This window comes from Mesocricetus auratus, unplaced genomic scaffold (assembly GCF_017639785.1).
Source record: "Mesocricetus auratus isolate SY011 unplaced genomic scaffold, BCM_Maur_2.0 Super-Scaffold_100676, whole genome shotgun sequence".
Taxonomy (NCBI): domain Eukaryota; kingdom Metazoa; phylum Chordata; class Mammalia; order Rodentia; family Cricetidae; genus Mesocricetus; species Mesocricetus auratus.
In genome coordinates, this window is record NW_024429266.1 from 16,300,755 (window position 1) to 16,317,734 (window position 16,980).

The window sequence follows — 16,980 nt, forward strand, 5'->3', positions numbered from 1 at the left end:
AACACTTAGAGACTTATATTAATTATAATTATAATACTGTTGACCAACGACTAGAGTTTCTTATTGGCTAGCTCTGTCTTAATTATTAACACATTTCTGTCAATCTATGTATTGTCACGAGGCTGTTGCTTACCTGGTGATGCCCAGCATGGTGTTACTCCTCCATTAGCATCGTCACTCTCTCCAGCAGGCTCACTCTGCCTACCTTTCCCAGAATCCTCCTCCTCTCCTAGCCCTGCCTATATTCCTGCCTGGACAATCAGTGTTTTATTCATCAACCAACAAGAGAAACATATACAGAATTACATCTCCCATCAACTTTACATTATGATCATTCTGAAATAAATATATTAAAAGAAGCTTATATCTTATAGACTTAAATATGATTACTTCCCAATCAAAATTAATACCTGCTGTGGAATATTTTTCAAAAGATTATCTGGTATATAGAAATTACTTAATTCAAAATTTCATTCATTCACTCGGTGAACATATTTTGTATTGAGATAGTACAGAATTCTCTGAATGTGTTAAGACATTGTCTTTGCTATGAAGGAGTATATAATTTCTTTTAAACAACATGTAGGAGTATGTATTTTCTAGTGTGAGTATATTATTAGTTAGAATGTCTAAGCCCTAAGTACAAATGTTTATAAAAGACAATTCTTCACTAAAGATAGACTGAAGGAGATTTTATTAGTGGACTGACTAAGCTAAAGTGGCCCTTCAGGTAGAAATGATAGTGTCTCCCTGGAGGGTGAGCACAGAACAAAGAAAACTTGATCAGTTAAAAACAAACAAACAAACAAAAACAATGATGCAGGCACAGAAAACTTGGAGCTTCTGTCAGACTTCCATGTAAATATGAAAAGATACATGGTTTGTAGTTGTGGGACTGGCATCTTAAGAGCTAGTTTGTTGGATGTGGGTAAAAAAAAAACATTGCAAAGATCCACACATAGTTTAATAGTTGTAATCATGTGAAATTATTGGATATGCTTAACTTATGAAAAACATTTTTAGAGTGACATTAAAAATTGATTTTTGAAAAGCTTTTACTTTTTGAAATAAAAGGTTTTATCATTTTCAAGACAATATATATTGTTAGAAGATTAAAGGAGAACAGATTTGGAAGATATTCACCTAAAGTTTATAATTTTACTTATACTGGCACAAATGACATTAACGAAACCTCCATGTTGGTACCTGTCAGAATTTAAACTACACATACTTTTGGAATCAGTGTAATGCTCAATTCTCAACTTGATGACATCGAGAATCTGTGTGGAGATGGGCCTCTTGGCCTGTCTATGAAGGTTAAGTTAGCTGAGGTGACAAGACACACCCTCTATAAGTACTACTATTCTTTGGGCTGGGATTCTGTACTGTACAAAGCGGCAAAAGTGAACAAATAACAAGCATTCGTCATTCATCACTTTTTGACTCTGAACTGTGGTTCTAGTGTAACCACTGCCTCAAGCTCCTGTAACTTCCATACCTTGATGGATTATAACCTTGAACTGTAAGCCAAAATAAACCCTTTCTCCCTTTGGTTGGTTTTGTCATGGTATTTTACCCCAGCAATAGGAAAAGTAAGACACTCAACAATTCCATTTCCAGTAATTATAATTCCAAGAAAAAAGATACATGACCAAATTCTATATGAATAAGCACATTTATTGTAAAAGTGTGATATTGTAAATGAATGTTCAGTAAGGATGCTGCTTAAGTATGTATAGTGTTTCAAGATTGGAGAGTACAAAGCATGCTACTCTTATGCTTAAGATATCATGTACATGTGCACATGCCCTGTGTATATGTGAATATCTCATCCACTGGAATTTAGAACTGGTCTTGTGACTGAGTGAGTACAGGGCAGAAGGAAAGCTTAATTTTCACTTGTGTATTCTTCTGTAGTTTTTTGTATTACAGATACTATGTACTTACCAACTAAAAATAAGCAAATGGACAGATGACTAGGGAAAAGAGTGATAGAGAGATTTGAAATGGCAATCTATGGACAAAACTTAGAGCAGCATTGAGTGCAGTGCAGGCCACAAATCAACATCTGTATGATTAATTTTTACAGTCTAATAATGTGAGAAATCTTACTGCTGCTAATATGCTAAAGCCATTCTTAGTAATTTAGCTCTTTTTGCATTTAGATGAGAAATATAAAAATATTACCAGGAAAAATTGTAATTTCTGAAAACTAAGGTACTGTTGAATTTGGTTGAAGAAGTCTCCACTTAGACCTTTTCACAAACTATCTTTAGATTTATATGTTTTAAAGCCTACAAATTGGAATTCTACGATCTCTCACAGGCTCAGATTTCATGGGAGCTAGACATTAAAGGCATGGTAAATCATGTGGGCCTGTTATGCATTTGATCAGTTCTTACTATTCTGTTACACTCTTTTTTTTTTTTTTTTTTTGGTTTTACGAGACAGGAGACAGGGTTTCTTTGTATTGTTTTGGAGGCTGTCAGACCAGCCTGGCCTTGAACTCACAGAGATCCACCTGCCTCTGCCTCCCAAGTGCTGGGATTAAAGGCCTGTGCCACCACCGCCCGGCCTGTTACACTCTTTCTATAGGTACTAATGAACCTACACTTTCCAATATTTACTGTTCATGCTTGTTAGCACTTTGCACAGTCTGTATTAATGTCTTTGATAAAATTCATTTTAGTTTTTGTATATGACTTTCAGTTACGTGTCATTCTTGAAATATTCTCTTATTTAGATTTCTCATTATTTGGCTGGCATTTTCTCTTCTGTGAACTGAACTCATCTCATTTTAAATTCACAGAAGACAGAAGTGCCAGCAGTCAGCATTTGAATTCTACTTACTAATTTGTGGAGGTGTGATTTGGGTGATTTTTAAGTTAAAAGTATTTCAGATTCATGGGGATGCTTTTAAAACTTGCATTTTTACTAAATTTGTGGTTATATAAATATCTTCATTACTAGGAATCTGAGTTATTAATCTTTATGTAGGTTATGTCAGAATTCTGTTGCTTTCACCCAAATATTTTTCAAAAATTCCTAAGCCAAGAATGCTACATTACAATATTCACATTAACGTCTAAAGTTAAAGGGAAAATGGTCTTTATCTTGTGCTGTTTTATGATACAACTTTATAGTATTTCAGGACCAGTTTCCTAAAATCATTAAATCATCACAGGACTCCAGTTTAAATCAACAGATGACTTGGCAAGTCGTGTTGTTTAAGATGGTGACCTGCCTAGAACTATGAGCTGTGCCCAGGTAGCTCTCTCAGTTTTCATGATTTCTGTCTGTGGGGTTATGGTTACAGAATGCACTTTCATAGTAACTAGACTTCTTAAAGGATGCTTACCACAGAGTGACCCTTTTAAGGAGTTGCAAATAGGAAACACACACAAACACAAGAGCGCACACGCACTCCTAAGTATATAAATACAACCTGCTTAGTTTGTGTAGTGTTACTTGTATGTATGTTTTCAGGGCTGACTTTGGTAATGGTTTATCAACTGGTATGTTCTTCCCTGGGGATGACAGTTTCTCCTACTCTCGGCATTCCTTAGTTGCCTGCAGTTCTTTGTGTAGGTCTCCTGGGCTTATCCCATTCATCTGAGCACATTTATTGTTGCACAATAACTTTAAGGGTACAGTGATGGCTTGCATTCCTCATAGTAACTAACGGCACTCTAATTGGATTTAAGATCTGCCTAACAAGAGGAAAATCATACCTGGCACTAAAAACCTAGCCAGCCACCCAGGGCAGGTGAAGTCATGAGTCTTGGAGAACTTACAACCTGTCATTTTACTGAACCAGCATAATTTGTAGCTATATTGTAATACCCACAGATAAATGTAGTTCTCACCTGCATCAAGGAAGTTTCTCTTTGTAAGAGATAGACCATTACAAAAACCACAACCAGTCAAAACGCAATTTTGGAGCCCAATACCAATGGCTACATCTCCAAAACAACTTCTTTACCTAAGGCTTAGGGAGCATTGTAAAAGGGGGTACAAAGACAATAAGAGCTAGAGGACCAGGGAGTTTGTTGTGAGAATATCAGCAACTACACTCATAGAATCACACCAATATGACTTTCCAAAAATGAGATGAAAAAGGACAAGAACAACAGTTATATTCTTTTTTAAAACAATATTTGTTTGTTTATTATTTACACAGTGTTCTGTCTACATGTATGCCTGCATGTCAGAAGAGGGCACCAGATCCTTGTTATTGATAGTTGTGAGCTACCATATGGTTGCTGGGAATTGGACTCAGGACCTCTGGAAAAATAGTCAGTGATCTTAACCACTGAGCCATCTCTCCAGCCCCCAGTTGTTCTCTTCATAGCATGACTATAATGTGACATGGAGAAGTTGTCTCTGGTCATATCTACTTGCAGTTTTAAATGTCTCCTGTGCTTTAGTGCCTGCATCTTCCTGTGGTTGGGAATCTTCTGCTCTAGCTTCATTGAATGGATTTTCTGTGACTTTATTTTAGAGCTTAGCATCTTAGGTTAATTTTTTATGTGGTCATACTTATTTTTTTCACTTTTTAAAAAATTTAGTTATATTTAATGTCAGGTGTCCTTCAACCTTGTCTAGTCCCTGATAGTCCATGTTCTGCTTGATCCTAGCCTATTTGAAGTTACTTTTCACTGGTTTTTAAAATGTATTCTTTGAAAGTTTCATACATGTGTGTAATTTGATTATATCCCCCACCTCATCTCTCTTCCATGGGAAGCACTGAGCTTCCCATGCCTGCTCCCCACAACATTAATGAAATAATGTACTGAATACAACTAAGGCTGCCTATGTACTCATGAATGTGGGACAAGAACAACCTACCAGTGCCTGCTTTCTAAAGAAAAGTTATTCTCTTCTCCCAGCAGTCTTCATCTGCTAATAGTTCCTGAAGTTGAGATGGGGCAGTTTAAATCAAGTAGCAATAGCAGCAAGTCCTTGGAGCTATCACGGGAAGTTTAGACTTTGTTGAGGCCCAGTTGCTCTGGAGTGGAGATTCCCAGTCCATTTAAAGTTGGTCTAAGTTCCTGGATGGCATAGGGCAAGATTTCCTTATTAAGTCTTCCTTTGTCCTTAACATCCTCTAGTATACGAACCATACTAGCAAAATCACTTACTGGTCTACATACCTGCAGGCATCATTAATGATTTTAGACTCAGGAACCAGCTCATAGCCAACAAGGGTATTCATCCCTTTATGTAATTCTCAGGTTTCTTTTCTTTATTTATTACTTTAAGACATGGATCAGGATAGTGCCAGTCTGCACTTCCACTGACAGAGAGTCTGGGAAACAGGAAAGAACCTAAGAGAGATATGCATGGTACCCCAGAGAGAGGAATGAGGCAAGATCTTCTGAACAGATTGGGAACACAGCGAGGGGTGGAGGTGGGGGAGTGGGAGCTGGGAAGAAGAGAGGGAGATGAGGAAGAGAGAGTAGGTCATGGGGGAACAGAAAGGGTGAGTGCAGGGTAGAATAGGGGGAAGAGGGAGTCATAGGTTAGAAGACAGATCTGGCACCAGTGAGACCTCTAGTGATCTAAAGGGATGACACCAACTGGCAAGCTAAGCAATAGTGGAGAGACCACCTTAAATGCCCATTCCTGATAATGATCTTGATGTCTATAGCCATCCTAGAATCTTTGTCCATTGACTGATGGAAGCAGAGGCAAACACCCACAGTTAAACACTGAACTGAACCCATGGAACCCAGTGACAGAGAGAGAGGAGCGATGAGCAAATTGGCAAAGAATGGGCTGGCAAAACCAGTAGAGACAGCTGATCTGAGCAACGGGAGCTCTTGGACACCAGACCATCAGCTGGGAGGCCAGCATGGGACTGACCCAGACCCCCTGAGTGTGAGAGTCAGTGAAGAGGCTTGGGCAACCTATGGGGCCCTGGGCAGTAGATCAGTGTTTATCCCTGGCATACAAATGGACTTCATGTGTCCATAACACAAAGAGGGATGCTCTCCCAGCCTGGACTCTTAGTGGAGTGCCTGGACTCTGCCCTGAGTGAAATGACTCTAGATATCCCCTATGTGGAAGGAAGTGGGGATAGGGTTGGAGGCTGGGGGATATTATGGTAGGGGGGTGTGGGAGGAGGGGAGGGAGAGAGAACTGGGATTGACATGTGAAGCAAGCTATTTAAAATTAATGTAATAAAAGAAATCAGGTATTAAATTTTAAGAGTTTTACTTTTATTAAAAATACGTTTTTTCTTACAATATAATTTTTATTGTGAATTTCCATCCCCCAACTCCTCCTAGATTCTCCCCACCCCTCGCTGCTCCTAAATCCATACCTATAGGTGTTTTCTTAGTGAGTTGTTGTCTTCTTTTGGGTTTGTAGTCCCCATTATAATCATGTAGAGGGGATAACGCTGACAACAGTGGGAAAACAGTAGTTTGACAAAATCAGGTATTAACATAAAGTAAAAGATTGGAGGCATCAGCTACATGCCCAACAACAAGAAACGGAAGGTGGTTTATACTAGTTGTATAAACTAGTACTTTAAAAATTCTTAAAGCTAATGTTAACGATCTATTTCTAGATCCTGCTTACCTGTTGCACTCATAATCTCAGTCATTTTCATTAGAAAAGTCAACACAAAAATTTAAAAGCAGTTACTCTCAGTGTCTTTTTTTTTTTTGGATTGTATAACTGACAATGGTTAGTAATACAGACAGACATGGGACATAAATGTAAAGATACTGCTTCTTATTATCAAAGTTTGATATGAAATTTCTCTGTGCTGTACATATAATCCCTGAGGTGGTTCAAGAGCCTTTATCTGAAGCAGTGGCACAGTGATTCTTTGCCATCTGTCGTCTATAATGCGAGCACTTCAAGCTCCTTTACACCTCTTAGCATGTAGCAAGACCTGTATCTTCACCTCGAAGATCCTAGTCCAGACACTGTAGGGTAAGACTTTAGAGATATATTTATTTCTTTTAATGAGACTGTGTGTGTGTGTGTGTGTGTGTGTGTGTGTGTGTGTGTGTATACAAGTATCTGTGCACCATGTGTGCAGTACCCATGGAAGCCAGAAGAGGTGTTACAGATAATTGTTAGGCATTATCTGGGTGCTGGGAACAAAACTCTGGTCCTTTGCGAGAGGACTGCTGAGGCATCTTTTCCAGCTCCTGAAAACTTAAAGAATTAGTGAACAGCAAGAAAAGATAAGTTTTCTTAGATTAAAACAGCATTTAATCCAAGAGCGGGAAAATGTGAATGGAACTGGAGGGTTGTGTATTTATTATATGAAATAAGCGAGTTCTCCCTTCTCCCACCCCTAGTTTATGTGGAAGTTGGCAGTATGGACCTCATGGAATTAGAGACCAGAAATGCTAATTAAAATATATTAAAGTTCTGGTATAGTAATAGTAGGCTAGGGATAGGAGAGGAGAAAAAGTAAAGGATTGGTAATTAGATTTAAAAAAAAAAAGCAGATAGGAGGAATAGTTCCATGACTTTGTAGCTAAGTAAAGTGACTACAGTTAACTGATTTATTTCATAGTGCAAAATAACCATAAGAATAGGTTTGAGTGTTTTAAAGGTTAAAGAAATGACAAAGGGGGTTGGGAAGAAAGCTTAGTTCGGAAAGTGGTTGTCTTACAAGCACAAGGACCCAAGTTTGTTTTCCTAGAATACAAGGAGAAAAGTCTGGGCATGGTAGCATGCGCCTGTCATCTCAATGTTGGGAATGTGGAATAGAAGGATCCCTGGGAATCCACTATCCAGCCTAGCTGTCTTGGCAAGTTCTAGATCAGGGACAGACCCTATGTAAGGCTCACAGACATCCCAGGTTATCCTGTGGCCTCTTTGTGGGTGTGCTCCTGTAGCTGCACTCACCTATGTGTCTGCCTTGAGTGTTGTTCTTTTGGGTCATTTGCTTGTTGACAAGGTCTCTCATTAAAACCTGGAGACCCTCTATTAAGCTAGGCCGAATAGCCTGGGTCAACAAGGGTTCTTGTGTCTGCTTCCCTGCCATGCTGGGGTCGCAATCACATGTCACCATGCCTGGGTATTTGTATGAATTCTGAAGATTGCAGCCCAAGCATTCATAGACTCAGCCATCTTCCCCAACCTTTTCTTGATGTTTTTATCTTCTTATCCTCAGGTTCTTAGTTTGTTTGTGCTTCCATTAGCATTCCCTAATAGTATCCTTTTTTTTTTCCTGTCTCTGACTTTCAGTGTAGTAATACCCTGAGATTCTGTCCCTAGTTTTTCTGAGTTTTTGAATTGTACTTAGTTCCTTGGTTTTAACAATTTCCTTGATGTCCATAATTCTAAAATTGGAATATAACATCAGTTGCATATTTAAATTTCAGTAGGTCAAAACAAAGCCCACTGCTCCTGTGTCCCTATCACCAATTTTTTCCCTCTATATTGTTTTCAGCAACATCTACTCAGCCAGCCACAAGAAAACCTCAATATCATTGATCTCTCCCTTGGTTCAAATTCCTCTGGAGTTCTGATTCTCCTGAAGGGTGCTTACCGTCTCCTTTGCCGATGGCCCTCAGAAGCACTCGTCAAGATTCAACATAACTTCTGGTGTTCCCAAACATACTTATTCTTCCAAAGTCTTTTATAGCATTTGCCATGTTTCAGCACATTATTGTGTTCTGTGGGTTAGTGGTGTTTCCTTTAACGTCTACAGGTTTCTATAACAGTTAGTACTAAATAGGTGATAAGTAACTTTTGTGATATTTCAGAAATTATTTACCTGAGTATAACCTCAGATCCTTTTATTATTCATGTGTTATTATAACAATATTTTTAAGATTATGGTCGTTTGTGTGCAACATCTTTTGAAACTTCTTGTCTGTATAATAGAACTCCAGCTCATACTATGGTAGATAAAGTCCTAAATAATCTCCCTCTCTCTCTCTCTCTGTATGTGTGTGTATGTGTGTGTCTCCCTCCTCTTTTTAATTTTTCTAAATGTATATTTTTCTTGGCACATAACCACATGTTCTCTGATAATATTTTTTATTTTATTGGGAACGTGTGGGTTTTGTAAAGGGAGATTGGAAAATAACAAGGAGGTCCAGGAATGGAAGGAATAGTGATGATGTAGGGAATAGAAATAACCAAAGCACAGTCAAAACCATTATTCTATATGTTCTATATAGTGAATATTTTATATCCCTTATGCTTTCCTTTGGTGAAAAATTTCATCTTTCAGAACTTAAGTAAACCTTTATCTGTGACATGTCTCCAGATCACCCTATATAAATTAATCACTCTGTCTCCAAAGTGTTGTTATTATCCACATCACAAAAAAATGTGCTGCAGTCTGCTATTTTTGTTTCTACAAATAGGCATGCATCTCCCTCGTTAAGATAGAATTCCCTGATAGTGGGAATTATGTCTTTTTTGTCATTTTGTTAAAATTTGATTGTTGTGTAGAAAGCAACATGTAGTTAATGGGATTCTGAGGCCTTAGAATGTATATTCTGAGGTCTTACCACAGTACAGTTGTATATGAGAGAATATGTTTTTTTCCTTGTCCTATTGTTTCATGGAGTTACCTTAAAATAATTGATGGTCATTAAATAATATTAGATTGAAATGTTGTTTTAACACCAGGATGGGCTCTAAGAACGGCAATCCAGGAAGATAGATCTTAAATCCAGAAAGCTGTGTTATACCAAAGCCAAGAAACACACATTGTGAATGAGAACACAGGCAGTGTCCTAACCTCCAAAGCAAGATGTGGAGCCAACTATACATAGATCATTTGGATCTGGCAACTACAGATCACTGCTTGTCCTTATAGAGTGAATTCTATAAAGTAGCTAGAGTAGACATCATATGGCAGTGAGTTTTGAAATACAGAGTTCTCCTTCTTAATTATAAAACTTGAGCTAGCTGATACTTCTATAGAAATTGGCTGACAAATTGTAGCTATACCATCCAAATAAAGACCTAGAATCCTAAATACATTATATTAACTTAGAGAGTCTCTATATCTCTTTTGTCAGTGGCCAGCCAGTGGTAGACTTGATATTTTTTAAAAGAAATTTAGATACTTAGATGACTACTGCAGCAACATTGTCAATGCTAGTGGCTAGTGGCATGTTAGACTTTAATATGGTAGATACTACTTTTTCATAACTTTTGGATAATAAAAATTTAATACCATCTCAATTTTTCTGGTTCCAGATTTGACAAAACATGAGAATAAAGAAGGGAACCTCATAGTTTAGATCTGTCTCCCAAAATGTCTGCTACTAATATATTTAATGTTCTTTCAGTCAATTGCAGCAATATCAATACTCTTTCTCTCTTGTCTTCATTTGGGCCAGGGAGTCACATACAAAGTTTCCTTAAGAAGTACTTTTACTAGAGATAGCTATAGAATAAGGGAAGAAAGAATGCATATATAAGAAACCTGTATAGCCAGGTTGGAGTGGGGGACACACCTTTAATCCCAGCACTTGGGAGCCTGAGGCAGGTCTGTCTCTGAGTTCCAGGACAGCCTGGTCTACAAAGCAAATTCCAGGGCAGCCAAGGCTACAGAGAGAAACCCTGTCTCAAAATTACTAGTATATGTTGAACAAGTCTTGGTAAGCTACAATTCTTAACAATGAATGTATTACGAATTGGTGATCTATATGGAAGTAGTTAGTTTTTTTACCTTACAGTTGAAGGCATATATTTTTATTGAGTTTTCTTTTCTTTAGTCATAGACATGTATTGAGTACCCTCTATGGCATCTTGGTAGTTTATTCGGGTCTGTAAATAGTCTTTCATTCTTGGCAGGTTTCTTTTTTTGTTTCTTTCATTTATTATGTCTTTATTTTCCACAGAAATTCTTCTTTATATTTATAAACTAGATACTGATGCATTTATTATCAGCCCTATATAATTTGATTTTGTGAACATGTACATTTCTTATAATTCATATTGTAATCTCATAATATATATTATACAAACAAATCAAACCTATAGTACTTAATGTTTATACAGGGTAAAGATATTTTAGACTAGCAATCTTGACAGATTTCTTTTTTTTAATAATTATTGTTTTTTTTTAAATTAGGTTAGAAACAATCTTGTTTCACATGTTAATCCCAGCTCTCTCTCCCTTCCCTCTTCCCCCTCCCTCCCCACCAGGCCCAGTCCCCTACACAATCTCCACTCAGATACCCAGGGAGGGTGAGACCCTCCATGGTGGATCTCCAGTAACTCATTTCATCCAGGGCAGGGCCTAGGCCCTACCCCAAGAGTCCCAGCTGAGACAGCCTCCCATATTGTGGCATGGGCATTCAAAGTCTATTTGTACACCAGGGATAAATACTACCCAAGGCCCCATAGATTACCTCCTCACTGACACCCGCATTCAGGGGATCTGGGTCAGTCCCATGGTTTCCACACAGCCATCAATCTGGAGTCCAAGAACTCCCCCTTGTTCAGGTCAACTGTTTCTGTGGGTTAAACCAACCGACTCTTACCTCCTTTGCCCATCAGTTCTCCCTTTCCGACACTGGATTCCAGGAGTTCAGTTCAGTGTTTGTCTATAGGTATCTGCCTTTGCTTTCATCAGTTGCTGGATGAAGGTTCTGTTTCCTAGACTCTCTGGCAGTGGGATTGTATGCTTGTACTCCCCTAATTCAAGTCTAAAATCCATAAATGAGTGAGTGAGTACATACCATGTTTCTCTTTTTGTGACTAGGTTACCTCATTCAGTATGGTTTCTTCTAGTGCCATCCATTTGCCTGCAAATTGCAAGATTCCATTTTTTTTCTGCTGAATAGTACTCCATTGTGTAAATGTACTACATTTTCTCTATCCACTCTTCAGCTGAGGGGCATCTAGGTTGCTTCTAGGTTCTGGCTATTACAAATAATGCTTCTATGAACATAGTGGAACAGACATCCTTGTTGTATGAATGTGCATCTTTTGGGTATATGCCTAAGAGTGGAATTGCTGGGTCTTGTGGTAGACTGATTCCCATTTTCCTGAGGAATATCCATACTGATTTCCGTAGTGGCTGTACGAGTTGGCACTCCCACCAGCAGTGGAGAAGTGTTCCACTTTCTCTACATCCTCTCCAGCATAAACTGTCATTGGAGTTTTTGATTTTAGCCATTGTGATAGGAGTGAGATGGTATCTCAGAGTTGTTTTGATTTGCATTTCTTGGATGGCTAGGGATGTTGAGCACTTTCTCAAGTGTCTCTCAGCCATTTTAGTCTCCTGTACTGAGAATTCTCTATTTAGTTCTGTACCCCATTTTTTGATTGGATCCTTTGGTGTTTTGGAGACTTGCTTCTGGAGTTCTTTGTAAATTTTGGAGATCAGCCCTCTGTCAGATGTGGGGTTAGTGAATATCTTTTCCCAATCTGTGGGCTTCCTTTGTGTCTTGCTGACTGTGTCCTTTGCCTTACAGAAGCTTCTCAGTTTCAGGAGGTCCCGTTTATTAATTGTTGATCTTAGTGTCTGTGCTACTGGTGTTATGTTCAGGAAGCAGTCTCCTGTACCAATTTGTTCAAGGGTGTCTGCCACTTTCTCTTCTAAAAGTTTCAGTGTGGCTGGACTTATGTTGAGGTCTTTCATCTGGACTTAAGTTTTGTGCATGGCGATAGACATGGATCTATCTGCATTCTTCTACATGCCAGCATCCAGTTATGCCAATACCATTTGTTGAAGACGCTTTCTTTTTTCCGTTGTATATTTTTAGCTTCTTTGTCAAAAATCAGATGTTCATACATGTATGGGTTAATATCAGGGTGTTCAATTTGATTCCATTGGTCTGTCTATTTTTGTGCCAATACCAAGCTGTTTTCAGGACTACAGCTCTATAATAGAGCTTGAAGTTAGGAATGGTGATGCCTCCAGATGTTGCTTTGTTGAATAAGGTTGTTTTGGCTATCCTGGGGCTTTTGTTTTTCCATACAAAGTTGATTACTGTTCTGTAGGCCTCTTGTAATTTCATTGGCATGTCTTTCTTTAAGTTGGGAAAGTTTTCTTCTATGTTTTTGGTGAATATGTTTTCTGCCCCTTTGAGGTGGATTTCTTCACCTTCTTCTATACCTCTTATTCTTAGGTTTGGTCTTTTCATGGTGTCTCATATTTCCTGGATATTTTGTGTTAGGGATTTGTTGGACTTCAGATTTTCTTTAGTTGATGTATCTATTTCCCCTAGTGTTTCTTCAACACCTGAGATTCTGTCCTCCATCTCTTATATTCTGTTGGTTATTCTTGTATATGTAGTACCTGGCCATTTGCCCAGCTTTTCTTTTTCCAGCATTCCTTCAGACTGTTTTTTTAATTGACTCTATTTAAGCTTTCAACCCTTGTACTTTTTGAATTGTTTCTTGTAATTTTTGCTTTGTCTTTTTCTCTCTTTCTTGCATTTGTTGAAGTTTTTGGTTTGTCCTTTCTTCCATTTCTTGCATTTTTTGGATTGCTTTTTCCTCCATTTCTTGTATTTTTTGGTTTGTTTTTTCTTTCATGTCTTTAAGGGATTTTCTCATGTCTTCTTTGAGGGCCTCTATCATTTTCATGAAGTTGTTTTTAAGGTGTTTCTCATCTGCTTCTTTCTCAATGGACTGTTCAGGTCTTGCAGGTGTAGATTCTCTAGTTTCTGGTGGTGGTATATTGGTTTTTCTGTTGGTGGGTGTGTTTTTGTATTGTCTCCTTCCCGTCATTTCTTCCTGTGTGTGCAGAAGGATTCTCTCCTTCCCTGGTGGGTATGTGACTATGTTTCCTTTCCAGTGGGTGGGAGCAGGTCCAATACCCTGGTGGCTTTCCTCTTGCATGGATGGAGGCCATCCTACTATCAGGACCTTAGCAAACTCTGGGTAGGCCTTGCCTTGCCTGTCTTGTGGGTGGAGACTGGGACTTGCAAGCTGGCAGTCTCTGGGTGAGCTGAATCTCATCAGGCTGGGATCCGGTTCTGCTGTGGGCAGTCCTCAGGTCTCCGGTGTTTCTGACAGATTTCTTAATAAAGTATAATAATTCAATAAAGATTGATAACCAGTTTATGGTTCCTTAGATCTACTTCTTGATGTCTGTTGTTCTAAGAAATTAGATGTTTTTATTCATGCTGTCCTTAGGGTTGTTTGTTTAGCTTTTGCAGTATTGGGAATGGAAAATAGGGTCTTGCAAGTGTTAGGCAAACAGTATCCCCCTAGCTGTGTCCCTTGTTGAGAAATGAGATAAGATGTTAATCACTGAGTGATGGGACTTACAGTTTCATAAAGCTAGAACTGAGTTTATGGTTATAGTAAGTGTCCAGTAAATATTTGTGGACTGTTGGCATACCTTTGATTATCTACGAAATAATTGGGCTTATAGTTATGTGATCATAGGAGAGCACATTTAAAATTGAAAATAAAAGGATTGTATATTACAAATCACTCCACATCTGGAGGGATGATACAGCCTCTTATTCCAGCTTGAGCATTGTTAAGATAAATGTGCATCTTTAAAGTCATCAAATTTCTACTATAGAAAATGTTATTTCAAACTTTGCAAATATTTCTAGAAATATTACAAATAATATTTGTAGACTATGACTAGCTCACAAAAGTGAGTTTAAAAAGTCCATATTGTTCCTTGAAATCAAATATAACTTAAATAATTAATAATACACCATACTCATACTTGTGTTCATTTATTTTGACAATGTCAATATTTATTCCTTGTACAAGTGGAACAGCAGTATAGTTAGAAGGAAATGCATACTTTTTCCTCTGGTACCTGAAGGTTAAATGGGTAGCAAGCAGAATGCTTTAAACAAGATTGGTATATTGATTAAAACGCTGATTTAACAGCTCACAGTTTCCCCTTAGAAACCTGCAAAAGATAAGCCAGCTGCTGTCTTAGAGTGCTCAGTGTCCACTGAGAGTACACTATCTATCATCACAATATGGTGATGAGAGGTGTTTTATGTTTGTGTTAATTTCCCCCACTAAATCAGTAATTATTACATTCCTGTCCCTGCTGTTTACCCTGCAGCTGTTTTTCCATTTGTCGAGAGAGCGGGTGTTCTCTGAGGACCGCACACGTTTCTATGGTGCAGAAATTGTCTCTGCTTTGGACTATCTACATTCTGGGAAGATTGTGTACCGTGATCTCAAGGTAAAAAAAAAAGTAATCAAAATTTGATTTTTTGCAGAGACTGTAGGGACAAACAAAGTAATTACAAAGTTACACAGTTTTGAGAAAAGCACTCTTCTTAGGAATGTTGTTTGCTGAAGTTGATATGAAATTTCACTCACTGATAAATGTAAGTGGCTCTTCTACATTTTGTTTTTTGGTGTATGAAAATTCTATTGACTGCAAAACTGATCTACCAAGAGTTATTTCATTTTCCTGTAAATTCTATAATTATAGAAATGATAAACTTGTGAGTCAAAGTCAGATAATTTGCAATTTCATTATTATGTTCAAACATCATAGAATATTTATAAATAAGTCACAGTAACAAGGTTATTGGAAGGAAAACATTCATTTTTCATTGTGTTAACTTTTTGATAGGACTATATTTCTCACATTTTTCTACAAACTCAGTAGTTTTCTCAGTTTTTCATATGTCAAAATCCAGTATTGTTGTGTTTGTTGATAAAAACCTGGACATGGCTGAGTTCAAAATGTCAGAATAGGCACATTCTGTAAGGTAAGGTAGTAAATATTGTAATCTTTTCTGTCTGTCAAGTCTCTATTGGAACTATTCAGCTGTGCCACTGAATGGTAAAAGCAACCCTAGCCATTATGTAAATCAATGTTTGGCTATCTTCCCACAAATCTTTATTTACAAATGCAGTCAGTGTTTAGATTTGATCTACACTCTGTAGTTTACTGCTCCCTGGAGGAGATAATGTAAGCAAATGATAATTCTAGTCATGAATAAGGTTGACTGTGCTAAGGAATCCGATCCTGGCATAATGTCAGCAAATTCTTGATATTAGCATCTTCCTTAAAACGTATTCGTAAGGCAGGGAGTAAAGTTTAGTAGAAGGGTACTTGCCTAGTTTAAGTATGACACTGAGTTCCATCCCTGCACTTAGGCACCCAGTGCTGGGCTTGGGGTAGGGAAGCTAGAAGTATTAGTCTGTATCTATAGTCCCACCTACTTGGAACACTGGAGTATGATCACAAATAGGAGCATTCCTTTGGCAATTTAGTGAGACTTTGCCTCAAAATAAAAATACTGGACTGGTGATAGTTCATTGGTAAAGTGTCTGCTGTGCAAGCAAGTGGACTTGAGTTCTGAACTCAAGTGCCTACATAAAAGCCAAGCATAGGCACATATGTCTGTAACTTGAGCACTGAGAGGGTGAAGACAAGTGGACCTGGGGGATATCTGGCCATTCAGTTTAGCCTAATAGGCATGCTTCAGGTTCAGTGAGAGATTTTGTCTCAAATTAAGTGGAGAGGTAGTTGAGGAAAAAAGCCCAACATCAGTTTCCTGTCTCCACATGTTCTCACAGGTACAATAATGAAAATTAACCAAGTGATTGTATTTAGATTGAATTTTTGGAACTTGAAATATGGTAGAATTTATCACTCTTACAGGGACTTCCCCAGCACACACATTTGTGCACACAGACATACACTATACACACATACTCTGTGTGTATGTGTGTGTCCAGTGGGTTTGCCTAGCATGGATGGGTTCAGACTCCATTACTTAGGAAAAAATGGAAATCATGTTGTAATGTTTACCTATTAAAATTTGATTGACAATTGCCTTACTGATCACATTACTAGTTCATTTTAGTATAATTTGGCTGTAGGCATACAGGTTATATGAGATTTTTGAAGAAATGGTGTATGTATGTATGTAAGAAATGATGAATATCTTATTACTACTGTCTTACTTATATAAAACCATTTGGGACTTTCTTAATTTTTATCCAATTATTTAAGCAGGTATCTAGTTTGATTCAAGATGTTCCTATCTCTCTCATTTATGTTATGAGTAACTCTCTTAAGGGCTAACT

At 37.9% G+C, this 16,980-nt stretch overlaps 1 protein-coding gene across 1 annotated transcript in view; it reads left to right on the plus strand.

The window, feature by feature from the left end:
- Akt3 (AKT serine/threonine kinase 3) overlaps nucleotides 1–16,980 on the plus strand; it is a 208,823-nt gene that overhangs the window by 144,068 nt on the left and 47,775 nt on the right. Inside the window, exon 9 of the mRNA XM_005078162.4 lies at nucleotides 14,993–15,115. Coding sequence (XP_005078219.1) covers nucleotides 14,993–15,115 — 123 coding nt within the window. The remainder of the gene's footprint in view (nucleotides 1–14,992; nucleotides 15,116–16,980) is intronic.